The following is a 27,677-nucleotide window of genomic DNA, read 5'->3' on the forward strand; positions in this document are numbered from 1 at the left end:
TCGTAAATATTTTTTATTGATAAAACGGCTGTACTACTTGAACTGAATGCCAGTACCTCTAATGTTTATTGTTTTTCTTGTTATTGCTGTGTTCACACTTTGTATAAGTGTTAATGTTAAATTAAATAACATAGACTTAATCATTATAAATCCCTTTCAAAATTAAAGTTGCTATATTGATGTGCAGCTCAATTACCACAATTAATAATTGCCCATGATAAGTATCGAGAAATATTTTTTATTGATAAAACAGCTGTACTACTTGAACTGAATGGCAGTACCTCTAATGTTTATTGTTTTTTCTGTTATTGCTGTGTTCACACTTTGTATAAGTGTTAATGTTAAATTAAATAACACAGATTTAATCAATATAAATCCCTTTCAAAATTAAAATTGCTATATTGATGTCCAGCTCAATTAACACAATTAATAATTACCCATGATCAGTATCGAGAAATATTTTTTATTGATAAAACAACTGTACTACTTGAACCGAATGCCAATACCTCTAAGGTTTATTGTTTTTTCTGTTATTGCTGTGTTCACACTTTGTATAAGTGTTAATGTTAAATTAAATAACACAGATTTAATCAATAAAAATCCCTTTCAAAATTAAAATTCTTATATTGATGTCCAGTTCAATTAACACTATTAATAATTGCCCATGCTAAGTATCGAGAAATATTTTTTATTGATAAAACAGCTGTACTACTTGAACTGAATGCCAGTACCTCTAATGTTTATTGTTTTTTCTGTTATTGCTGTGTTCACACTTTGTATAAGTGTTAATGTTAAATTAAATAACACAGATTTAATCAATATAAATCCCTTTCAAAACTAAAGTTGCTATATTGATGTACAGCTCAATTAACACAATTAATAATTGCCCATGATAAGTATCGAGAAATATTTTTATTGATAAAACAGCTGTACTACTTGAACCGAATGCCAGTACCTCTAAGGTTTATTGTTTTTTCTGTTATTGCTATGTTCACACTTTGTATAAGTGTTAATGTTAAATTAAATAACACAGATTTAATCAATATAAATCCCTTTCAAAATTAAAGTTGCTTTATTGATGTTCAGCTCAATTAACACAATTAATAAGTATCCAGAAATATTTTTTAATAATAAAACAGAAATGAACTGCACATATACGAACGAACGAACACAAACAGAAAACGGCGCTTTCCACTTTGTTTACAATGCAAAATTGTAAAACACTTTTACGTGTTTTTTTTTTAATTTTTTTAATGGAAATTTGTTACGGAACAACGTAACGAACACGATTTGAAAATGAATATTTCACGGTTTCGGGATTTTTATTTAACGCATCGGCAAACATTGAAAAACACACAGCAATAATTACGATGATTCCGACCAGATTAATACGTAAACACTCGGCGGCTCTGGCGGAAATAAATTTCACGTGAAAATTGTGAAAACGTTCTCGCAGTTTATATTTAGAAATATGTTTAATAAACGACGGATTTTCTTTTTTGTTTTGTTTAAATTTCAGGCGTCGCATGAATTAAATTTACAGAGGGTTGATTATCTACTAACCACAATATATAAATATAAATGACAATATTTTATTTCGGCGTATGCAGCGTGAGAGATATGAAATTTAATATGAAATATATAATTAGATTTAAGCTTTTTATTAAATTAATTAAAATAAATAGAAAGTAAAATCATAAAACAAACTGAGAAAATTTTAGAATCCACCATTTTTAGAATTAAAATAAGAAATTACTTAAAATTGGTGATTGTGTTTCAATGTCATTATTTCTTAACTAAACAATTATTAATTTGATAATATAATAAATTTCTGAGTTTTTCTACAATAAGAAATATGGATGATAAAATTGTCAAAATGTTACATATTTGTCAAATAAAAAGGGAATTAAAATGTTGAGAATTAATCATTTTTTAATTTAGTTTTCAAAAGATAATTTTATTAATAATTTAAAATATTTGTTAATATTTATTGTTGTTTGTATATGAGATATGAAATTCAAAATTTATGAAGATTTTAAACAGAGATATTAATAAAATTGTACTACTCAACTTTTAAATATTTTATATATAAATACTAGTGTAAATAAATATTAATAAACAATTAATTGTAGGTTTTGTTAAAATTAATTAAAATAAATAGAAAGTAAAATCATAAAGCAAACTGAGACAATTAAATAGTCTTAACATTCACCATTTTTGAAATTAAAACAAGAAATTACTTAAAATTGGTGATTATGTTTCAGTCTCATTATTTCTTAACTAACTTATTATTAATTTAATAATATAAAACATCTGAGCTTTTCTGTCATAAAATATATGAATGATAAAATTTGTCAAAATATCAAATATTTGTCTAATAAAAAGGAAATTAAAATGTTGAGAATTTACTATTTTTTAATTTAGTTTTCAAAAGATATATAAATGTTTTTGAGTACACTAATTCTAAGTTTAATAATTTTATTTTATTAATATTTTATTATATTTTGTTTTCTAAAGTATATGAAGTTACTTAAAATTGGTGTTTCAGTCTCATTATTTCTTAACTAACCAATTATTATTTTGATGATTTAAAAAAATTCTGAGCTTTTCAACCATAAAAAATATGGATGATAAAATTTGTCAAAATATTATATATGTGTCTAATAAAAAGGGAATTAAAATATTGAGAATTCCCCATTTTTTATTTAAGTTTTCAAAAGATAAACTGATTCTGAGTTTAGTAATTTATAATGTTTATTAAATTAAAATGTTTAATAATTATAGTTGTTTTCTAAAGTACATGAAAGATATTAAAAATTAATAAAATAGTTCTAATGCACTTTTACCAATTTTAAATATAAATAAAAATATTAGTAAAAATGGAATGAAAATTATTGAGCATCCACCATTTTTGGAATTTGTTTCAAAGAAAGGCAGATGCGTGTTTGGTGCAGCTTTTTATAAATTTAGTTTTAATAAACAGTGATTAAGTTAGTGTAACAAAAAATACGAAGAAAATATTTCATGACATGGGATTTCCATAATAATCAATTAACTTTTAAATTGCGGTCCTTGTTTTTATTATAAAATTTTCTTACAAAAAACACTGACAAAAATGTGTATGAAATATATCAGTTTTCAGGCCACTGATCCGACGCTAATAAATGTTAAAAAAATAGCATTAAAAAGATAACTCGACGAATAAATAATACGCTTTATGCGACAATAAAACTTAACCGACTCGGTTAACCGATTACGTAAAATTAAGTGAAAATCTTCTGGCCACAATCGCTTTACATATGACTAATACAATAATAGTACGGCCATTAATTTGGCCAATGCGCACCGTAAACTAATTCCGCATTTAGCACAACAGAATTTCAATTACGTAAATAGCGAGTCCCTTCCGTGAATTTATACAGTTCCGTAAGTGTGTCTGTCGCATTTACTTAATTACAGCGAAACTTCGCAGTGTTTAAGGGCTAAAAATGTAAAAGATCTCGAATGGCACCGTTGATAAACGGTTCCGGTTCCACCCACATGCAACACACGGTGCACAAATACGGAATTGCGATAACGAGTGGGCGTGGAGGACGTCGTCTAATCATTTCATTTGTGTTTTTCACCGGACGGTGAATTAAGTAATTACTTAATTGGATGTAAGACCCGGATATTGAATGTTCTGTTTTTCCATTAGTGGTTTTTCATAATTTCATAATTTATGATCGATTGAGTTACTTATAATGCAGTGTTATTAATGTTTAATGTTATTTTATTATAATTTAATTGTAGTTCGTTTAATTAAAGATAATGTGTTAAGTGTTCATATAGTATAATAATTAAAAATTGTACGAATAAAATTAATGCAATATATAAAAAAATATAAAAATATGAATGTCAGAATATAATATAAATATTGATTAGTTAGTTCTATATATATATATATATAAATAAATATACACATTAAGTAAGACTACTTAAAAATGGTGATTGAGTTCTTGTAATTTAATAATTTAGTTGATTGATATATCATAAATAATGTGGATTATAAGACTGATCAAAATATTAAATATATTATATATTATTATATATTAATTATACTTTCACCAATTTTAAATATATTAACTAATAAATAATTGATAATAAGCTTTTTATAAAATTAATTTAAATAAATAGAAAGTAAAAAAAAAAATAAATTGGGACATTATTAAATGTGGTGCATCCACCATTTTTTACACATTAAGATTATTTAAAAATGTGATTGTGTTCTATTCTGATATTTTTTTAACTAACCAATAATGGACTATCATAAGAAATGCAGAAAATTTATCAAAATGTAAATATTAACCTAATTATGAAGGAATTAAAATTATTAAGCATTCACCAATTTCAAAGACTATTGGTGAATTTTTTGGTTAAATGATTGAGATTTTGCTAAATTAAAACGGTTATTAAAATGTATAATTATTTTTTAAAGTATAGACAAATAAAATTAAAAATTTTTGAAGAAATTGTATAATTACATTAATAGTTTTGAGAATAGGATGATAATTATTATATATAAATAAATAATGTGAATAATAAGATTAATCAAAATATTAAATATTGACCTAAAAATTTAAAAGTTTTGAAGAAATTGTATAGTTACATTAAAAATTTTGAAAATAGGTTGGTTATACTTTCACCAATTTTAAATATATTAACTAACATCAATAAATACTAATAAATAATTAATTATAAGCTGTTAATAAAATTAATTTAAATAAATAGAAAGTAAAAAAAATAAATTCGGACATTGTTAAATGTGGCGCATCACCATTTTTACACATTAAGGCTACTTAAAAATTTGATTGTGTATTTTGAATTTGAACCAGTAATGAATTGTAATTTAATAATTTAATAAATATCTTGATTGAACTATCATAAGAAATGCAGAAAATTTATCAAAATGTAAATATTAATCTAATTATGAAGGTATTAAAATTATTAAGCATTCACCATTTTCAAAGACTATTGGTCAATTTTTTGGTTAAATCATTGAGATTTTGCTAAATTAAAACGGTTATTAAAATGTATCATTGTTTTTTAAAGTATAGACAAATAAAATTAAAAATTTTTAAAGAAATTATATAATTACATTAATAGTTTTGAAAATACATTAGTTGCCCTTTTATCAATTTTAAATATATTAACTAACATAAAAAAATAAATTGGGACATTATGAAATGTTGCGCATCCACCATTTTTCACATTAAATAAGATTACTTAAAAATGTAATTGTGTCCTATTCTGATAATTTTTTAACTAACCTATAATGAATTCTAATTTAACTATCATAAATGTGGGTGATAAAATTTGTCAAAATATTAAATATTGATCAAATTATTTTGATTTGATTATTTTTACAGACTGGTGATGACTTTTTTGGTTCAATCAGTGAGATTCTACTAATTTAAAACGGTTATTAAATTGTTAATTGGACGACATGCAATATTTTTAATTTAAATAGTTCGTTTAATTAAAAATAATATATTCATGGTAAAATTGGAATAAATGTTAAATATTGCCATAATTAAAAATATTACGAATAAAATTAATGTATTCACCATTTTCATATAAAATAAATTATGGAACTAAATTTTTAGTTTTAATATAATAATTTGCAGCTGATTTGTTTCGTAGAATGCAATATTAATTTAAATGCAATTTATTTAATTAAAAATATTAAATTCAATGGAACAAAAATTAAATAACACCATAATTAAAAATAATACGAATACAATTAATCTACTTATCATATTCAATCAAACTAAATAATATAGATATCCCTTTTTGAATTTGAATAAGCCACTTATAATGCAAATTTATTAATTTAAATACAATTCATTAAAAATAAAATATACAATGCTAAGTCCGCAATGAAAACTTCCAAAATTTATTTTAAACAAAAATATTTTTATTAAATTTACAATATATAATATAAACTTTTTATGGTGTTGCATTATTTAAAACAATATACTGATTGATATTCGTATATTTGTACAATATATTGTCACAATTATTACAAGAATAAAAAAATAATGTAAAAGAAATTAATAAAGCTGTTGTTATACATATAAACGCATAAGTAAGTAATTACTAAAGTTATTTTTAGATACAGTTTTTATTAAATTCACAATACATACAATTTTTCATAATTTTATAGGATTTAGTTTAAAACCGATATCAAATTATCTTTTATTAAATTCTTACCTAATTGGTTGGTATTTTGCCAGTTTAATTATCTGTATTTCGATTGCTGGTTTTATTAATTTCTAAATTTACAATTGCGGAGTCTACGTTGCTGGCAATATTAATCTAAATGTAATTCCGTCAATTAACAATATTTTTAAATGAAAAATAAACGCTTTAAATTTTAATTGGGGGAATGGTGCAGCATAATTAATATGAATTCTAAAATCTGTAAATAGATTAAATATTTATAACCATAATTGAAAATAAAAAAAACAATCTTCTATTGTTTAGATATTGACCTATAATGTCTATTTTTTGTAGCAATGACATTAAAAATTAGTTAACAATGTCCATATTTTACTACGCAAATTAAGTTAAGATAGATTGAGAATATTTTACGAGATTTTTGTGTATGGTTTTCATTTTGTTCTATAAAAAACAAATCAACTTATCAGAGGAAGTCATATTTACGACCTCTCCAAATACAATATTATTTTTAAAATTTTTTATTGTGCAATATTGAATTAACCCGACATAAAAATCCCCAACAGAATTAACACAATTAAAAACCGTTCGAATCACGAAACAAATAGGCTTTAACTTTGATTGATTCAATTTGCGGTTGCGATATTCGAGGTTAATACCGAAAACCCATCGAACGCGACCCCCATTCGAACCGGACACAATAATTCAATTGCACACAGACAAAACCTGATTAGCGGAAATAATGGCGTGCTCGCCGACAGGAATTACAATTTAAGGAGAATTTAATTAACGATTAATCAAAAACTATTCGGAATCATCATCGAAATATTGACTCCCACGTCGCTAGACCGGCTGGCATTGTGCGGGCACACGTTCCCCGGCCTTTCAACAGTTTACCGATGAGGCACTGCAAAATTCACCCGACAATCCCGAATTTTCGATTTAATGAACATTGACGGCGGCTCGGTGGATTAATGAAGTTCATTTTTTTTTTCTCCGGCCGTTTTAGCTTCAATAGAATTTAATTAATGTTCAATAATGGGTTACCCTTGAACTATTAATAGTACGCATCGTTGTTCTTCAACTGACAATTTATAGTGACACCAACCTACGTGGAAAATCATAAAATCGTTTTATACCCTCTGTATCTGGTAATATATGCACACCACCGGTTTTTTAAGTACGGTTTCATAAAATGTCATAAATACTCTTACAAATTTTACTTAAAACTTCTTTGTATCTCTTGTAATAAAATAAATAATGGGGGGTTTAAATATAACGAATAACCCTGTACGTAGCGACATATATTGCTCAATAAAAACGGTTTTTTATGCGAATTTGCTCTGGATTTTTTAAATCATGGAGAAAGATAGATAAGTTCTTTGAATAATCAAGCTTCACAAGTTTGGTACCATTTGCTTTCCACATGGTTTCCTTATTTTGTGCTGTAACTGAAATTAAATCTGATAAGGACTTGATTTTCTATCTAAAAAAATAGTATGCCCTCTGTATCTGATGGTATATGCACATCAGCGGATTTTTAAGCATGGTTTCATAAAAATACAGAAATACTCTTATAGACTTTATTTAAAACTTGTTTGTATTTCTTGTAATAAAATAAATAATAGAGACTTAAAATATAATGAATAAACTTATACATAGCAACATATATTGGTCAATAAAAACGGTGTTTATGAGAATTTGCTCCAGATTTTTTAAATTGTGGAGAAAGATAAATAAATTCTTGGAATAATCAAGCTTCACAAATATGAACTGAAATTAAATCTAATAGAGATTTCTGAGCAAATTAATAAATCACCTCCTGTATCTGATGATATATGTACATCACAAGATTTTTAATTGTAATTAAATTTTATTTAATTAAATAATATGATTTCATAAAAATTCTGAAAAACTTACAAATTTTATTTAAAACTTTTGTCTGTCTTTTGTCATAATATGAATAATAAAAATGATTTTCGTATTCCTTATTTTGTGCTTCAACTCTGTAACTGAAATTAAATCAAATATAAATAAGATTTTCTCCGTAAAAAAATTAAAGAAGGTGTATCTGACAGTCAACCAGTTGATGTAGAAAGATGAAGAATCGTTGAAAAAAAAAATTAATTAAAAGTGACGCACGAGCTTGATTGTCATTTAAAGCTGTTGTGCACGTTTTTCTCAGATACAAGATAACTAATTTAAAAATTAAGAATTTACTAGAAATTACGTGCCAATGTGTCTGTAAAATTAGAATTCCTCCACTTTTATCTAGATTACATTCCCCTTAATTCAGGAGCTGAAAGTGATGAATAACGTGACTCTTCTTGACAAGATTTAATTACTATGAAAAGAAGTTATCAGGAGTATTGGGGTGAGGGCTTTCTAAGTAATTATTGCTGGAGAATCATATGAGAAACTAACCCCAATAAGGAGTAATTGACTTTATATAAGAGCCATTCCAAATAATCCAGCAATGTTTGTAAGTTATGAAATCATATAATGATCTCTGCTCTACAAATTAAAAAAAAAATGTTAGAGCAAATTGCCATTAAAATTACTGTTTGACTTGCATGACGAATATTGGAGAATATTTCAAAAACTCTTCAAACATCATTAATATTTCACGTTGGAAAATTTGATCTGGGACCATTAAGCCTGAAATTTGTCAAAATCTGTAAACTAGGGCAATTAAAGATACGATAGAGAGGGACTAAATGATCCCCAATAACGGGCATAATCACTGAGTAAAGTGAAAAGAAAGAAAAACCTTTTTCACTCCGACATCCCACGCGGAAATTGTAAAACGTCGAGAGCTATACGAGTCCTTATCGCCGAGCAAATGGGCATTCATCCATTGAAAACGGCCGAAGGGTACGGCGTGCCCGTAGGGCAGATGATCGGCTCAGATGATCAGTCACCTTTTCATATAATTTTGTTTCAGGATGAGATTGGGACGTTACAGATCACGACCGGTTTACGGACGCGTCGTCCACAAGGTGCCCTATCTACGCATCCAGGACGTGGGCGAGAGGAACAAGGCGTTCGGCGAAGTGGCCCGATTATATGGTACAGTCCAGAGACCTAATGAGCCGCGCAGAAGATACACAACCTTCAGGGTATCGGGCGGAAGTCATCTGCCGCAGCTCGGTTTTCCGCCGCAAAGCGGCAGCTTTCAACATCTAAAGGTCCTTTAATCCTGTCAATTAATTGCGTTTATTTATAAAGGGACGTTTTTCAATGCAGATAATCCCGAACTCGTTTCCAATTAAGTGGACTCGTTGGGTGGGGGAAGGTCGATTTGACGTGTTTGTGTAATTAAATTCCTTGTTACATGATAAATGCGATAGGCACTCAAGAATTTGCAATTTCTAAGGCATTTCATATTAGATACCGGAAAAAGTAATTTACTTTTTTGAATCACTTTTTATTTAAGTGGATTTTTGTCATATTTTAACAAATTTAAATTAGACTGTAACACGAACCTCTTTAGTCAATACAAAAGTGTTGCTTCTTCATGACAGCTCAAGACTACTTGTCGCATTAAAAACTCAAAGGTGGCTTCAAAATGTTAAATGGGAAGATCCTCCTCATCCACCATATTGTTTACATATTTCTCCATTTCTCTCCTATAATTTATTTTTGTCATTGGAAGACAAGCTTCTTTTGTCAATACTAGAGATCTACTTCTTCATGACAGCTCAAGACTACTTGTCGCATTAAAAACTCAAAAGAGGCTTCAAAATGTTAAATGAGAAAATCCTCCTCATCCACCATATTGTTTACATATTTCTCAGTTTCTCTCCTGCCATTTATTTTTGTCATTGGAAGACAAGCTTCTTTTGTCAGTACTAAAGATCTACTTCTTCATGACAGCTCAAGATTACTTATCGCATTAAAAACTCAAAGGAGGCTTCAAAATGTTAAATGGGAAGATCCTCCTCATCCACCATATTGATTACAAATTTCTCCGTTTCTATCCTGTCATTTATTTTTGTCATTGGAAGACAAGCTTCTTTTGTCAATACTAGAGATCTACTTCTTCATGACAGCTCAAGACTACTTGTCGCATTAAAAACTCAAAGGAGGCTTCAAAATGTTAAATGGGAAGATCCTCCTCATCCACCATATTGATTACAAATTTCTCCGTTTCTCTCCTGTCATTTATTTTTGTCATTGGAAGACAAGCTTCTTTTGTCAATACTAAAGTTCTAGTTCTTCATGACAGTTGAAGACTACTTGTCATATTAAAAACTAAAAGGAGGCTACAAAATGTTAAATGGGAAGATCCTCCTCATCCACCATATTGATTACAAATTTCTCCATTTCTCTCCTGTCATTTATTTTTGTCATTGGAAGACAAGCTTCTTTTGTCAATACTAAAGTTCTGCTTCTTCATGACAGCTCAAGACTACTTGCCGCATTAAAAACTCAAAAGAGGCTTCAAAATGTTAAATGAGAAGAACTTCCTCATCCACCATATTGTTTACATATTTCTCCGTTTCTCTCCTGTCATTTATTTTTGTCATTGGAAGACAAGCTTCTTTTGTCAATACTAAAGTTCTGCTTCTTCATGACAACTCAAGACTACTTGTCGCATTAAAAACTCAAAAGAGGCTTCAAAATGTTAAATGAGAAGATCCTCCTCATCCACCATATTGTTTACATATTTCTCCGTTTCTCTCCTGTCATTTATTTTTGTCATTGGAAGACAAGCTTCTTTTGTCAATACTAAAGTTCTGCTTCTTCATGACAGCTCAAGACTACTTGTCGCATTAAAAACTCAAAAGAGGCTTCAAAATGTTAAATGAGAAGAACTTCCTCATCCACCATATTGTTTACATATTTCTCCGTTTCTCTCCTGTCATTTATTTTTGTCATTGGAAGACAAGCTTCTTTTGTCAATACTAAAGTTCTGCTTCTTCATGACAACTCAAGACTACTTGTCGCATTAAAAACTCAAAAGAGGCTTCAAAATGTTAAATGAGAAGATCCTCCTCATCCACCATATTGATTACAAATTTCTCCATTTCTCTTCTGTCATTTATTTTTGTCATTGGAAGACAAGCTTCTTTTGTCAATACTAAAGTTCTGCTTCTTCATGACAACTCAAGACTACTTGTCGCATTAAAAACTCAAAAGAGGCTTCAAAATGTTAGATGAGAAGATCCTCCTCATCCACCATATTGTTTACATATTTCTCCGTTTCTCTCCTGTCATTTATTTTTGTCATTGGAAGACAAGCTTCTTTTGTCAATACTAAAGTTCTGCTTCTTCATGACAGCTCAAGACTACTTGTCGCATTAAAAACTCAAAAGAGGCTTCAAAATGTTAAATGAGAAGATCCTCCTCATCCACCATATTGTTTACATATTTCTCCGTTTCTCTCCTGTTATTTATTTTTGTCATTGGAAGACAAGCTTATTTTGTTAATACTAAAGTTCTACTTCTTCATGACAGCTCAAGATTACTTGTTGCATTAAAAACTCAAAGGAAGCTTCAAAATGTTAAATGGGAAATGGGAAGATCTCTCTTCCTATCATTTATTTCTATCATTGGAAGACAAGCTTCTTTAGTCAATACGAAAGTTCTGCTTCCTCATAACAGCCCAAGACCACATGTCACATTAGGGACTCAAAGGAAGCTTCAAAATTTTAAATGGGAAACTCATCCACCGTATAGTCCACATATTTCTTCATCTCTCTTCTGTCATTTATTTTTATCACTGACATACTTTTTACATAATTAGTTAATTCTGAAGAGGAGGACGAAACTAAGGATGACCTTTTCTTCAGATCTAACACCCCAGAATTGTTTTCTCATGGCAAGAATTTGCTTGTAGAACATTTTGAGGATTAGTTTAAAGAAGGTGAAACGTAAACCAAATAATTACTTCTTCCAGTACCTAATGTAACATAAAACATACTTCTAAGAATAATTGCCACCTCTTTTTAATTACTTATTTAGTATTTTATACACTTCCTTGTCACTTAAAAAGGAGCCATAATCCTCAAATGAATCCAGTAATTTCCAATTACGTGAAGTGAAGGGGTTAGCTTGTCTGTGTAATGAAATTGCTTGTAACATGATAGATACATTCGGCTTAAATTGATCTGTCGATTCGTTTTTAATTAGGTCAAACAGGTTCGGACCGTTTTGTTAGTACGTTGATGACTGACCTACATTACACAAACACAAACACCAGTAAATTCTTCCCCGGCATTTGGGACCGGCCGAAACCGATGGTGGCCGCAAATTGACGCTTTGGTTACGTAATCTATTCATTTGTGTTACGTAAAAAGTGCGATTCAATTACGCAGTGACATGTTGGTTAAAAAACGGATATTTCGACAATCGATTTTCGTTTTATTTGTTTCATGTTTCGAATCGAAGTTTCCGCACCGTTCGGTCCCGTCAATTGAATTAAACACCACCGGTGGTTATCTTGAAAAGTCAACTTCCCCTTCATTTCCCGTTTTAATCTCGGAATGAACGAAAATTAATTCAAAACACAGAAACGAATGACTGATAAAAACGTCCATTGTTCGTTGACGTTTCGAATTACCGGCAACATCTTTTCAACTGTACGCACAAACGGTAACGGGACCGTTTCAATTTCAATTTGCCCACGACAAATTTCGCTCGAATATTATGTAAATAAAAAGTAAAGTGGTTAAATTAAATTTCGAAGGGTTCGGTTTTAAACAGGTGTTAGATCGGAGACGTTTTCTTTTGTCTCCTGACGGACCTTTTGTTTGGTGTTGCAGGAACTGATTAAGACCGAGAGGGCGAGGGAATTGCAGGAACAAAGGAGGGCGGAAGAAGCTGCAGCCAAGGCGGCCGCCATCAAATTAATTGAATCTGACAATCATAGAAATCAAAAGTAAGTAGTTACTACTTTTAATCGCATTTCATTTCTTAAACACAGTTTTTTGAATTAATTTCTAATGTAACTTTTTTATAATATTCAGCAGCAAGAAAGTAATTAATTTTATTTCATATTTACATTTCATCATTTTAAGTGCTTTTGTAATCTTTGAAGAGCAGGATTGGAAAGCATGTTTGTTGAACTGATTTCATTCTTTTTGAATTATTTATAACACCGATGAAAACATTATATGGTATTAGTTATTTATATACTTGTGATATAAATGAAAACTACGTTATTTTATCATTTTTCTCATACAAATCAAAATACATAATATTCTATAATATATTTCGTTTCCTGTAATTGAGATTAGGTTAGGTTGATGCTGTTGAAACAATAAAAGCTTTTAAACTTATTTAATTTAAACAAAATATACTGTAAAATAGTCTCTTAATTTATAAAGATATTTTTATTTTGAATTTTCTTCCATTCTATTTCCACTATTTGCTTCTTGTTATTATATTTTAAAATTTCCTTATGAACAATTATTACAAATTTATAGAGTTCAAATGTTAAAATTCGAGCGAAATTACTCCATTTTATAATTTTTCATACAAAAATGATAAAGTTCTATGAAGTGTAAAGAAAGTTTTTATTGGTTTGTGGTCGAAGTAATAAAAACTATGCTTAAATTAATTGAACATGATAATCATAAAAATCAAAACTAAGTAGTTATTCCTTTTAATCTCAATTTTAATGTTAATTTTTAGAGGAACATTTTTAAATAATCATCTGCTAAAAAGTGATTAATTTCATTTCAAATTTACACTTACTACATTAAGATTTTTTACATAAAAATCAAAATACATAATAATTTTATTGTTAATTAGACAAATAATATGTTTCCTTTCCCTTAATTGAGGTTAGGTTAGGTTGATGTTGAAGCAATAAAAGCTTTTAAACTTATTTAATTTAAACAAAATGAATTTTAAAAATAGTGTCTTAATTTATAAAGTTATCTTTGTTTTGAATATTCTTCTCCTATTTCCACTAATTTTTCTTTTTTACAATATTTTAAAATGATATAACTTCCTTATAAACAATTAATACAAATTTATAAAGTTTTAATGTTAAAACTGGACACCAAATTACTCCATTTTAAATTTTTTCACACAGAAATAATGATTAAAGTACTATAAAGTATGAAGATTGTTTTCATTGGTTTGTGATAGAAGAAATACAAACTATGCTCAAAATAATTGAATATGACAATCATAGAAATTAAAAATAAGTAGTTATTCCTTTTAAGCTCATTTTATGTCTTAAACACAGTAATTAATTTTTACAGTAACTTTTTTTAAATAATTATCTACTAAGAAGTGGTTAATTTCATTTCAACTTTACATTTAATTATTTTAAGTGATTTTGTAATCTCTGAAGAGCAGACTTGGAAAACATTTTTGTTGAATTAATTTCATTCGTTTTGAATTATTTAGAACATTTATTGTGTTAAAACTCGACACCAAATTACTCCATTTTATAATTTTTCACACAGAAATGATAATTTGTGGTAGAAGAAATACAAATTCTTAAATTATTTGAATATGACAATCTTCTACGATTGAATATTTATTCCTCCAAAACAGAGTTTTAAATTATTTTTTACAGTAACTTTTTTAAAGAATCATCTGTTAAAAAGTGATTAATTTCATTTCAAATTTACATTTAATCATTTTAAGTGCTTTTGTAATCTCTGAAGAGCAGGGTTGGTAAACATATTTGTTGAACTGATTTCATTCATTTTGAATTATTTAGAACACCAGTGAAAACATTTTGGGGCATTAATTATTTATATACTTACGATGTTTAATAAATACTATTTTCATGTAATTGAGGTTAGGTTAGGTTAAGGAAGTTGAAGCAATAAAAGCTTTTAAACTTATTTAATTTAAACAAAATGTTTTTTTTAATAATGTCTTCTTTTATTTCCACTATTTTCTTTTTTTTACAATATTTTAAAATGATACAATTTCCTTAGGAACATTATTAAAAATTTTTAAACTTTAAATTAAATCTCGACGTCAATTTATTCCATTATATCTTTTAATCCATTTACATTTTTGAACACAGTTTTTTAATTAACATTTACAGTAACATATGAATATTTGTTGAATTTAATTTGAACATTCTTCTTTGCTGATGTAAAATATGCAGAGTTTAATAAGTATTCAGTTTACTACGTTTTATTAAATAAATCTGTGAAGTTTTTTATCCATTAATACGAAATATTTCGCCTTTTATTTTCATTTATATGTGGCATAAGCAATAGAAGTTTATTAAACTTATGAATTTAAAACAGGGTACATTCTGGCAAATACCGAAGCCGATAAAAATAAATAAGAAAATGCTTTGAAACTGTTAAAGGCATTAATATGAAATTTCCATAATAAAACTTAAGTGAGTTTGTTCAAGCTTTAAGGACAGTGAAAGTTATTAAATATTCCATAAAATCCTTATGCTAATAAAAGACTAACAAGATTTCTCGTAATAAGGCTTTCCGTTCCTTTTTTTCTGGAATTATTCGTCACAACGATTTTAACTGCTTGCCTTTTTATATTAATTATTCAAACATATAATTAAAGAATTAAAAGTAAGAAAAATTCAAGTTAGTCACTCCAAGAAATCGATTTAATTAAATGAAAAGACGAAAGGAAATCCTATTAAAGGAGGGTGAATTTGATGAAAAATGTATATATTTTTAAAATGATACTCCAACCTCGAGTGGGATAAAAACCAACACCGTTTCAATTACAGTTAAAACACTCGAAATATCTCAGGCTCAATTACCCCCCATTGTACGCCCGACCGTTTACGGATGGCACAATGGAAAACGAAACCGACAAAACCGAAATCCATTTTACGTGAAAGTATTAATGAATGTATTCTTCCATTGAGTGACCCAATTGTATGTCGGGGTATGAAATCCCCGTCACTTGTTGCCCTCTATCTATTTTACTCTGTTGCTCCGTTCGTTCTGTTTCAACGTTGAATGGAGGCCGGCGGAGTAGCGTGGGGGAGGTGGGGGTGCCAAAGTTATAGACCCGTTCACTTATCTCCCCATTTGACCTCACTACAACGACGGCACTACGAACCTCCACATCTAGGTCTCGGATATTCATTAATCACGCGGCAACAAATCAATGCCCCACATATTACTAACTCAAATATTTATTCTCCTGATGGTATTTAATGTATTCGGCCGGATTTCGTTCTGGAGCCTCCTTTAGAGGTTTGGATAACGTATCTATGTATGGTTGTTGGACGGGAAAATCGATCATCATTCAGGTCCATCGTAATCTTTTCTTCGGGCCTCGAGTCGAACGTTTAAAATACTCCTTTTATTCTCCCTTAGTCATTTCCACTTGTGTTATTTATTATCTTAAATTAAATTCATGGGGAAGGATGAAGCTCATCTATTGTTTCATAACAGCTAATTCGAAACTGGATGGTTTTATATTTGAGCATTATTAAGCTCTTCTATTCTTTAAATCATTACAGCATCTTAATTTTATCCATGAAATGGTCTTTCAAAATTGTTACAATACAAATTCATTAAAATATCCTCAGGGATTTATTGTGCAAGTTTCAATCTTTCATTGGAAATGTTAATATTAATTAACACAGATGGATGACCAGCAAATATTCTCTCTGTCTGTCTCTGATTCATAATTCTTAATATCTTAATGTTTTAAATTTATTTTACTTTTTATGTACAGTGGTGGCCACAAATATAGCAAGTTATTAAGAGAATTTATTGTTTTTTCTTTTATTTTTATATCTATTATGCAATTGTTCAATTTAATTTTATTCTTTAAAAAATTGTCCACTTATTTTTCAGTGAACAAAATTATAGCAACTTTTTACTTTATGGTCTTTCATTGCTCTCTGTGAATTTAAATCGATTATTTACTGTCGATCTTTTACTTATTATAATTATTTAATCATTGGTCGAAGTGAAACTGTAAAAAAAATATAATTTAGTATTATCAAGAGGGAGAGAAACATTGAGGTTAGGTTAGGTTAATACAGTTGAAGCAATAAAAGCTTTTAAACTTATTTAATTTAAACAATTGTTTTTTTAAATAATGTTTTCATTGTTCTATGTGAATTTAAATCGATTATTTTCTATCGATCTTTTACTTATTATAATTATTCAATCATTGGTCGAAGTGAAACTATAAAAAAATTATAATTTAGTATTATCAAGAGCGAGAGAAATATGTAATTGAGGTTAGGTTAGGTTAATGCAGTTGAAGTAATAAAAGCTTTTAAACTTATTGAATTTAAACAAAATGTTTTTTCAAATAATGTTTTCATTGCTCACTGTGAATTTAAATCGATTATTTTCTATCGATCTTTTACTTATTATAATTATTCAACCATTGGTCGAAGTGAAACTATAAAAAAAATTATAATTTATTATTATCAAGACCGAGAGAAACAAGAAGAGATAGCTGAGAGTTTATGGTTAAATAAGTCAATCGTTTCCCATATTATTAAAAAATTTAGAGAAACTGGCGATGTGGTTGCTACGAAAAAATCCTGGTTTGTACCATTTGAAGTTCAATTTTGACTTGATTAGTATCTCATTCACTGGACCACAGAACAGTGAGTCTAAATTTAATTTGTAAAAAAATAATAATATAATAACGATAGTAAATTAATATTATTGTAACAGTTCACGTTAAATAAAAGAGTTATAGCTAAAATATTTAATATTTTAAAATTTTCCTATAATAATGACCACCACTGTATCTATTTAAATTTAAATTAAAAATATTAACTATAATATTTCTCTATACTATACAGAAGATTACGTTGTTTATTAATACTTATTTTGATAATATATTTGTTGTTATATAAAATCATCAGGAGTTTTGTAATGATTCAAATTACCCATTTGAAAAGATGACCAGAGTACTTCCTTCAACTACTCATTATCTTCAAAGTGTCATAGTTGTATTGATTACCAAATAATCAGGGCAAATACTATTTCCACAGACTGATACTTCAAAAACCATTAACCATTACGAGTTTTACAGGAAATTTTACTACAGAAAAGTAGTTTCACGTGATAATTTCTGGCGTAAACCTGTGTCAAATACGTGAATACACGATTCCAGCCCCATTCGACTCCACTATCTAAGATTTTAAAAACGCTTTTCCTAAAATAGCTTCAAGTTATTTTTACGAATGGCATTTACGAGACATCTGATCGAATTCAGCAGGCAAAGAAAATCCTTTCGAATACGCCTGTAGTAGAAAATACGACCTATTCACGTTTGGCTTGAATGAATAACTCAAAATAGACGAGTAACCGAATAATAAAATCACTTTGCGAACATCGATACGAACTGGGTCAACAATTTTAATGATTCGTACAGGCAAAACGATTTACAGGTGTACGGGAAAAAGTGAAAGGTTGAAAGCTTTAATTAATAAAGGTGGCACAGCCTTTACGTTTCACCCTCACCGTCCCGTTGGAAACTACTCACATTTTAATAACGTTAAAGCCACCCAAAACCATTTGCTCGGTTTTAATGAGCACTTTGAAAATTTTACATCAGATTCATATTTATATCTGCGCCTCTGCTGCTCTTCATTCCCTGGTATCGCATTTAATGCTCCCCGAGGAACTTTAATGACTCAACACAGAATTATTTATAATTAATCTCGAATTCCAGACACTCTCACAACTGGCGTGGGTTTCAAGATTACAATTCTAACTTGGATAGACACTGTACACTTTTTACAATAGGTATTTAGATTAAGCGAATTGAGCAGGGAGTTTGTCTCAATTATATGGAGTGTCTAAAGTCAATCATCAATATAAATAAACTTGCTTAATGATGATGACAACTCTTTAAATTAAAAATGAACCTGAGGTATTATTTATTTATTTAATTAAAGATTTATTACGTAAGAGATCTAGTGTGTAAGTTGTAAGGTGTTTTACACAATAACTTTATAAATAGGTTTCCTTTAGACAATCACTGCTTAGTCTTGTTATGTGTGATATTAAATTAAACGTCGAAGCTCTGGTTGTTACGCATAGTTGAAATGCTGTTCAGAAATTCGTTTGTATTGATATCAACAGGTATAGTTCCATCAAGTTTCGAGTACATGTATTCACACATGACATAAAGCAAATTACAAAACAACCACAAGCATAACAATCAACCAGAAACTCCCACCCAAAGTCAATTGTCCGACGATGCACTTTCAGGGCTTACCACGACATGAATTTGAAGTATGACTTGGAGGATTTGGAAAACGATAGGAGCGGCTATATGGCCACACACGGCGACAGAGGACTCATCGGCTTTCCAGACACTCTCGCCCCGGCATCTAGGAATACCAGATATGTGCAAGACTACGCCTTCTCCAGGCCCAGACCCAGGACATTACATTTTTTTGATCCGAGCTCTTACAACGTAAGTATCAAGGACAATCACTAATTTTCTTTTACAATAATCATTGGTCTAAACTCAAAGAGGTATTATTGTCTTTTGTCTTGGAGGAGCCACATCTGCGGCATTTTTGTCCCACTCTATATAACATGAACAACGGAATTAGGGCACTCATCCATACTAATACAGAAATAGAATCCTATTGTTTCAAATTAAACTCATCGAACTGACAAATTAAAATAGACAACGAAGCTTTCTAGAAACGAGTCACGTTTGAAAATAAACCAGCTAAATGAACAACTAATTAAATGAAATGTGTATTGAGCCATTGATTATTGTATAATTCCCCCAACTCCAATCATAAAAAGTCGTTGAATATTGTATATTAATCTATTTCAGACTGGATTCAATGGTTATCTAGTTTAAAAGGCCCAAACGATTTGAGTGAATAAGTCCATCATTCAATGACAAATTAATGTTTTATCCACAGTAAACATATGATGCATTCGCTTGTCTCTGCTTTATAACCACATGGAGTGCACATTATACAAACTATAGTTTTGTTAGTTTTAGGTGTATAACAATTAAATATGTACTATATACTAAAAAAAGTATATTTAAAGAGTATGTTGTTATTTATCTTAATATTGAATGTATGTTACATAGACTTTAGTCACGGGACTGATTTAACAGACTTTTACCACCAAGGCCAAAGTTTCATTTGGATGGTATTTTGACTATTATGCGAAAACAGATCACAATCTTTGGAGGCTGGTATGATCTAAAATTTGCAAATCCCAGCCTTAGGTTTTCCATGATCTTAAACATGAGATTTTTCTCTGTACAAAATCCTTCAAGTTTTTAACCAATATCAGCCTATATCCACAAAAAGAAACAAACTCCCAAAAACTTGACTTTTTGTAAATTGAAAAGTTGCTAGTCATGATTTGAGCCCTTCTTTAACGAGTGGAAAATGTAAGGCGTCCAAGTCTTCACATCAGAAGGCAATATCAACATCTACATATCCAAAATAATCATATTTGATGAGCTAATCAAAATTACCTACAATTTTTACTAAAGTAGATAAAATAGAAAATGATATTTTTGATAGAGTTAACATCAAAATAACATCCGGTATTTTAAATGGCCTAGTAGTACATCCCTGTTAATATTAAATATAACATGTCTTCCTAATAATATATGTATCAATATAATTAAGAAAAACAGAACAATAAATTGGAACTGCAAGAACTGCTCTTGTCTTCAAAGAATTCAGGTAAAGATGGGAACCCAAATATATTTTAATATAACCGTAGATGTTCTGGCAATTAAGGCATTTGCAACCCTTCCACAAATTCGGTTACACATACATTAATTTGACGCAATGTTTGACTTACATGCCAAAATATCTTTTTCAAATTAGTGCTTTAGTCTCAGATTCCTTATATTAAAGTACAAACACTGGTCAGGAGTATTACAAACACAAAACTGTAAAAAATAATATGATATAAAATATCCTGGAAATGTGAATGTTATGATTGTGATGAAGTTGACAATAACGCAAGTTTTTTCTTGGTCTTAGTTGTAGAAACAATTGTTTAAGAAGATATAGATGACAAACGAAGGGATTGTGGTAGTTCCTTCTGTTTTTCGATCTACCCCTTTATTATTGTAAGATCAAAATTGAAATCTAAATCTTTACCCTCAGGCTGGAATTTTTTACAAACCATCTTACAATAATAACCTTTATTGATAGGGATAAATTAGATATTATGTCTACCGTATTCCGAACCGTTTCTCGCCAAAGAAAGCTTTTACAAAACCATTTGTTTGTTGCTTTATCAAGTAAACTAAATTTACAACTCATTGTTTTCACTTTGGTGTCAATTTAAACTTTGGAAATCAATTTCACTCTTTTGGTACTCAAAATTCATGGTAGATGTAACCTGTTATTGTAGAATGGTGGTAGTTTATAGTTTTAGACAGGGATACTTATGCGAACTGACAATAAGATTTAGTCAATTTTCAAAGTTAAGTTTAAAAAATTTCTCATATTGTAATAGTACTGTAAGACAAAAATCAATTTAACACCTTTGGCCTTCTCCAATAAGTCAATAAATTTTATATCGCCTATACCATTTTGTGAAACCTAAGACTTTAATATCTTCCCCTACATTATAGACTAGACAAAATTATACATATTTTCATAGAAGGTACAGTATGAGAAGTTTTTATTGGTGCTTATAAATATATAAAATTATACGTATATAGTTAGTTAAATTCCAGCCAAAAGCTTTCGTATTATATAAAAATTTGGCGCTTAGAAATAAGTACGTGGTGTATTTTTAATAGGTAATTTTGTGAAAAAAAATAATACAAAGTTGCATGAGTCTATGTATTATCTCAGCTGTGTTAATTGTTCTTAACATATTTCTATTAGCTGTAAAGATCGATTGTGTAACTCTGTGATGTATATGAAATTCTGACAATATTTTTAGGTACATCACTTTTTGTGGATACTTATTAAAATTCGTGTCGAATAGATTTGGATTTAGCAATCAGTGTAAAAAACAATTTTCTACAGTCTTGCAATTCTGACTGGAAAAATTGTCCTGGGATTTGGATATTAAAGAACGTCGATGGGATTTTTCTTTGAAAAAACTATGCTATAGTTAAATACCTGCCTGTGACAATTAAAGGACTATACAATACGATAAGAGGTTCATATCATTTTAAAAAATTCGACTGATGCTATAAAATATGTTTAGGTATTTTGCTATTTCCAAATCACCTTGACATGAGACTGCAAAATTATTTTATATGTAATTTATATGTATCAGAACAGAATAAACTATATTAGCAAGCATCCAATAGACTGTTTTATTTACTACTACCTTATATAACCTCACTGACCTATCAGGTAAGTACCATTCTTAATATTTTAAGAATTAATTACATAATTAGAATTATTATATTATTAGATATAAACAATAAAATATTCACAAAAACAAGTAAAAAACATCTATAATATTTTTTCAGATGCCCATAGTCCAAAGATTTACGTAATGTGTTTATACTATATATATATATATATATATATATATATATATATATATATATATATGAAATAATTTCTCACAAATTCATTTTACTCATTAACGAAAAAAATAGGTTGAATGACCTAAAATTAATTTAAATTTGCTAATTATATAACTTTAAAGCACTCTAGGACTTAACGATCCAACTAGATTCTTACATTTTAATGAAACCGTTTCTCCTCAATTAATTCTAGTATTTTTCAACAGATGTCAGCAAACGGTATTTGTGTGCAAATAATTTTACTGGAGTAAACGTATTTGCACGTTCTCGTGAAAGTAGCAAGTACTTCTTTTAGACTTCCAACATTGAAATTGTTGAAGTAAATGAAAAAAATATATGACAGCTTGAAAAATATTTACTTACGTTTTAAACATTTTAAATTCCATTATAAAAGATAAATTTTATGGATAATTAACGAGAAATAAGCAAAGAAAGTTAAACAATTTTGTAACATTAAAATTAGGATTTATTTCTGATTTAAAACAAAAAGTAGACATCTGAACAAGCTGAAGAGTACAATATTGATCCATTTTAATATCTTAAATATATAGAGCCTGTTAAAGGATCTGAACTGTCTTTATTGTAGCTCTAATAACATTGTTAGACTAAGATGTTTTTTTCCTACTGTAAGAGTCTGGAGTAAATTTAATAATAACTCTTAAGCTGTTTATAAAAGATTGATGTTAGAAATTTGTTCACCGATGTAAAGTTACTTGTTAATAAGATATTTTAAAGGCACTCTCCAGCTTTTTTATTTTATTTTAATAATAATTCTACGTTTCACCATTTTTGGCTTAACTCAGAGGCTCCCTAATTGTAATAATACTCAAATTAATTATAAATAGGACATGATTAAAAATTTGGTTCTTATACGAATTCGCAAATAATATTAATTTATTTTATAATACAAAAATTACATCATATTTGATACAAATTAAATAATTATATATTAAAAACATTTTTTATACAAATTTAATACGTATAAGTAAGTAACTTTAGTTTGATAAGTGGCAATTTAAATCGTTTAAAAAATTATTTAAAATATTATGTGTGCTCTAAAGGGGACTTTTTTATGATTATTATATTAAATTGAAATATATTTTTTAAAAAATTGATATGTTATAAAAGAATTACCAAAAATACATAAATTGGCTATGTTTAAACATAATATATTAACAATAATAGTAGTAATATAACATTATTGCATGAGAAACTTTTTAACTCCCACTCGTATTACTGTACGACCTGCCCTCGTATTGTCCTAACTCTGAAGTGAACGTATTTTAATCACCGAAATTATCTTTTAAGGAAACCACATTTTTAAAATTAACAAAACCTGTTAATGATTTATTAATTATTGATGTCGCGACCAAAATAAAACTATTTTGTTGAAGTTGGTGTAAGTGGCTGTCAGTTGTCATTATTAGGGGAGGAAATAGCAATAAGTCCAATGTATTTTTATTAATCTTTACTATTTGTTTGTTATGTTATGTAAATGTAGTTTAGGACATTTTGTTAGACTTAAATTGCAAGCAATATGCATTTTTCAATACCGGACACGCAAGAATTAAACGAAGGAAATGGGTCAACATTTATTGTATGTTTATCTGTTTATTTGGTTTATTTTGTTCTAATTGTTGGTTGTTCAGGGATACAACATACACATTAATGGCGTGTTCCATTGCACGGTGAGGTACAAGCAACTGCACAATTTAAATGAACAGTTAAAAAAGGAATTCGACAACGTTCCACCGTTTCCGCCGAAAAAACTTTTGCCTCTGACTGGCGGCCAATTGGAAGAACGCAGGGCACTGTTAGAGAAATACATTCAATTAGGTAATTGCCGTTGTTTCAATTAAGGGCTGAGTGAGAAAAACGTTTTGTTTTAGTGGGACAAGACTCGAGGCTTGTCACTTCCGAACTGACCATAGGATTTCTGTTATCTGCTCAACAAGAAACGACATGCGAAAAGTTACAACATATCAGCTTAGATATATACACGATGAACAATTACCAAATCCCACTTCGAGTCTCCACCTTTGACAGGACCGAGCAGGTTTTGGCCAAGGCATTGAAGCATCTCAATTTACCTTTAGAATATTTACAATATTTTTCGCTGTTTCTCATTCGACGGGACAACAATGGGGACATTGTCATATTGAGGAAGTTGCTGGACTTTGAATCTCCATATATGTCACACAGAACTATTAGAGAACCCAACAAGATTGTGATAAGGAAAAGGTAACAATATTGTATTTATAAAATTGTGCAGTCATTTAAAATAATACTTAATAAATATTCTTAAGTGTATTCACTTTTCTAATCTCAAAATGAATTAAAAGTTTTGCTGACACTGCATCATTTATCTTCTTTAAAGAAATTATAGCTTATATATAAAATAGTAATAAATATAATTATGAGGCACCATTTTTATTCCATTTCATAGATTTAGTGAGATTATTTTCTACAGCAGAAATAATCCATCTTGTTTTTATTTCATTAAATATATTATTATTATATGTCATCAATTGTTGATACCCAACAATTAATAGAAATAATCATATTAAATCTCAATCTATTTTTTAGCTACTGGGATATAAGCTATGACTTAGATTTAATGAATGATCCTATAGCATTGAATTTACTCTATTTCCAAACTGTCAGTGATATTGAAAGGAATTGGATATTGTGCACAAAAGAAGTCAAATCCCAGCTAACCAACTTGCAAGTAAAATTAGCCAAACGTGAATACTTGGAGCTTGCGAGGACATTGAAATATTATGGTTTCATACAATTTGCTCCGTGCTACTGTGATTACCCGCAACCATTAACCAAAGTATTAATTGCAATAGGCGATCAGATGTTAAGTATGAGGATTATAGGCCCCGGTCAGGTTGTCAAAGAAGGTTGTTTCGAAGTGACGAGGATGAGGTGCTGGCGAATAACTGCTACACATGTAATCAGCTGGCCGTCATAAAAAACTCACCAAACTAAAACCGTTTTAATTGCAGAACAAACACGACATTGCTGCAAATAGCAGAAGCAATAACACAGGGGTTGAATTATCCTTTGAATATTTGATGGCTAAAGACACACTACAATTAATAACGATCACCAGCGATCAAGCAATTCTGATGTCGGTGTGTCTGCAATCGTTGGTGGACGAGTTGCTGATGAAAAAGAAGGGCATTAGAAAGAAGCAGAAGTTCTACAGCAAATCTGGAAACTGGTCTTATATGAAAAGGGACGGCTCCAGCCAACTAATTGTCTTTGACAACCAGGATTCAGTTGATCCATGTGTAAGTATCCACTAATTTTTATAAATTATTTTACTTATTGACTTTTCTATGCAGGATGAAGAGGACGCAGATCCTACAAGGATGCAAGAATCGTTCTCGATAAAGAAACTCCAGGAGAAGTTCTCGACGGTGTCCTTTAAATCAGGCAGAGAGTTCATCGAGAATCACGCTTTCGAAGGGATTGGTGATGAGGACTTGTAAAAAGATTAACGAATCTTACTTTTGGTGATGACTAATTTTATTGAAATTATTGGCGAATTGACGTGCTAAAATGTGGATTTTGATTTTAAGGTGCTAATAACTTGTCCAAATCAATTACTTGCCATTGCATTCTAAATAATTTGGCAAATAAATGAGGTCAAACCTCAACAGTCCATTTTATGTGCCAAAAACTAATTAGATTGTACTAAAATATTTTACTAAAATCAGCAATATATTTATATATAATTGTAATGAGTAATTGATTAAATTCATCCAAGTCATTGATCACTGCATTCTCCATTTGAATGTGCTCAATCAGATTTCTTATTGTTTAATTGTACCTGATAAGATGGAATAAAACAAATTTTAAATGCTCATTTACGATATGTTGCAAGTACATACTACGTTTTATTAATTCAGACTTACTTTCATTTGTTTGTTGTAATGCATTATATGTGCAAAATGTTCCTAAAATAATTGTATACATGTTCTAAATGGTAAATACATATTGTGTTATGTAAACGTTTTTAGTGATGTCCGTTTGGTAAGTGTTTTGCAACATGAAATAATTTTAAGTCGGAATCTCGGATCTAAAAATTAATTGTAAGCGTTATTGTTTATGAGAGCGAGCTCAATTTTTTATAAACTCTCATTTATTATTTATTTTGGCATGATAAATTTGCCAATTGTAATTTGCTGAAAGAAATTGAATTTAATAGAACTAGTCTTGTACTTATATATAAATATTTTTATACGTATTCATTTCATGTTGTGTATACTGCCATACACTCTACATACATTCCTGTAGAGCTTCCAAACATATTTACCCTATTATTTTATATTTTTATATCTAAAACGTATTTTAACAATAACGTCTATGTATGTATTAATTATGGAGAAATTTTAATAAAAAACGATATGCATTTAATTGATCTTTTATTTCTAAATAACTAAAAATTACCCCCTCATAACAATATTGGTTAAATGGAAAAAATATGCTGTTGATGAATTACACGAATATTATTCCACACTTATACACAATTCTGGCTGACAAATTGATTTATGATTTGTACATTTTATTCTTTTAAATAGTATTTTATTATTATTTTCTAGTCTTTCTTTTTGATAAAAGAAAACTCATAAGGTGGAACTTGCCATTTAACATTTTGAAACCACCTTTGAGTCTAGTAAGACATGCGATCATGATTTCAGTTCCATTTTAAAATTCAACTCGTCTTTTGGTCATTTGTTTTATGTCATCCTCTTCATTTTCTCTTTGACTACTAGGCTATTTGTTAACTCATTTTCAATACAAGACACCTCTTCCTCCATTCTTCATAAGTTGTTGAATCTTCATTTTAATCATTATTTTCTGGTTTGCAAAAATTTTACCATACAATTTTAAATTAATTTCAAAAATAACTTTAAACGTATAATTAACAAAAAAATGTTGTATTAATTACGTATTATATTTGTTTTTTTATTTTTGATGAAAGAAAACTCATAAGGTGGAACTTCCCA

At 28.9% G+C, this 27,677-nt stretch overlaps 2 protein-coding genes across 4 annotated transcripts in view; both read left to right on the forward strand.

Annotated features, from left to right (window-relative positions):
- LOC109608369 (uncharacterized) overlaps positions 1 to 22,428 on the forward strand; it is a 49,253-nt gene extending 26,825 nt beyond the window's left edge. For all 3 annotated transcript variants that reach the window (XM_020024792.2, XM_049961555.1, XM_049961554.1), the window contains 4 exons: positions 9,164 to 9,407; positions 12,987 to 13,102; positions 19,374 to 19,581; positions 19,957 to 22,428. In XM_020024792.2, coding sequence (XP_019880351.1) covers positions 9,164 to 9,407; positions 12,987 to 13,102; positions 19,374 to 19,581; positions 19,957 to 19,983 — 595 coding nt within the window. In that variant the 3' untranslated portion in view covers positions 19,984 to 22,428. The remainder of the gene's footprint in view (positions 1 to 9,163; positions 9,408 to 12,986; positions 13,103 to 19,373; positions 19,582 to 19,956) is intronic.
- Positions 22,429 to 24,060: 1,632 nt separating this feature from the next.
- On the forward strand, positions 24,061 to 27,084 carry LOC109608368 (sorting nexin-17). The gene is made up of 6 exons (XM_020024791.2): positions 24,061 to 24,253; positions 24,306 to 24,492; positions 24,546 to 24,897; positions 25,243 to 25,612; positions 25,668 to 25,955; positions 26,010 to 27,084. The coding sequence occupies exons 1-6, from the start codon at positions 24,194 to 24,196 to the stop codon at positions 26,154 to 26,156; spliced, it is 1,404 nt and encodes a 467-aa protein (XP_019880350.2). The 5' UTR covers positions 24,061 to 24,193; the 3' UTR covers positions 26,157 to 27,084.
- The last annotated feature ends 593 nt before the right edge of the window (positions 27,085 to 27,677 follow it).

This window comes from Aethina tumida, chromosome 1 (genome assembly GCF_024364675.1).
Source record: "Aethina tumida isolate Nest 87 chromosome 1, icAetTumi1.1, whole genome shotgun sequence".
Classification (NCBI taxonomy): Eukaryota; Metazoa; Arthropoda; class Insecta; order Coleoptera; family Nitidulidae; genus Aethina; species Aethina tumida.

What these genes read in the sequence shown, in the direction of transcription:
- LOC109608368 (XM_020024791.2), top strand. Translation starts at nt 24,194, where the DNA reads ATGCATTTTTCAATACCGGACACGCAAGAATTAAACGAAGGAAATGGG. An exon ending in AAGATTGTGATAAGGAAAAG is followed by an intron (nt 24,898 to 25,242) that starts GTAACAATATTG and finishes TCTATTTTTTAG; the next exon opens with CTACTGGGATATAAGCTATG. An exon ending in AGGATTCAGTTGATCCATGT is followed by an intron (nt 25,956 to 26,009) that starts GTAAGTATCCAC and finishes TTTTCTATGCAG; the next exon opens with GATGAAGAGGACGCAGATCC.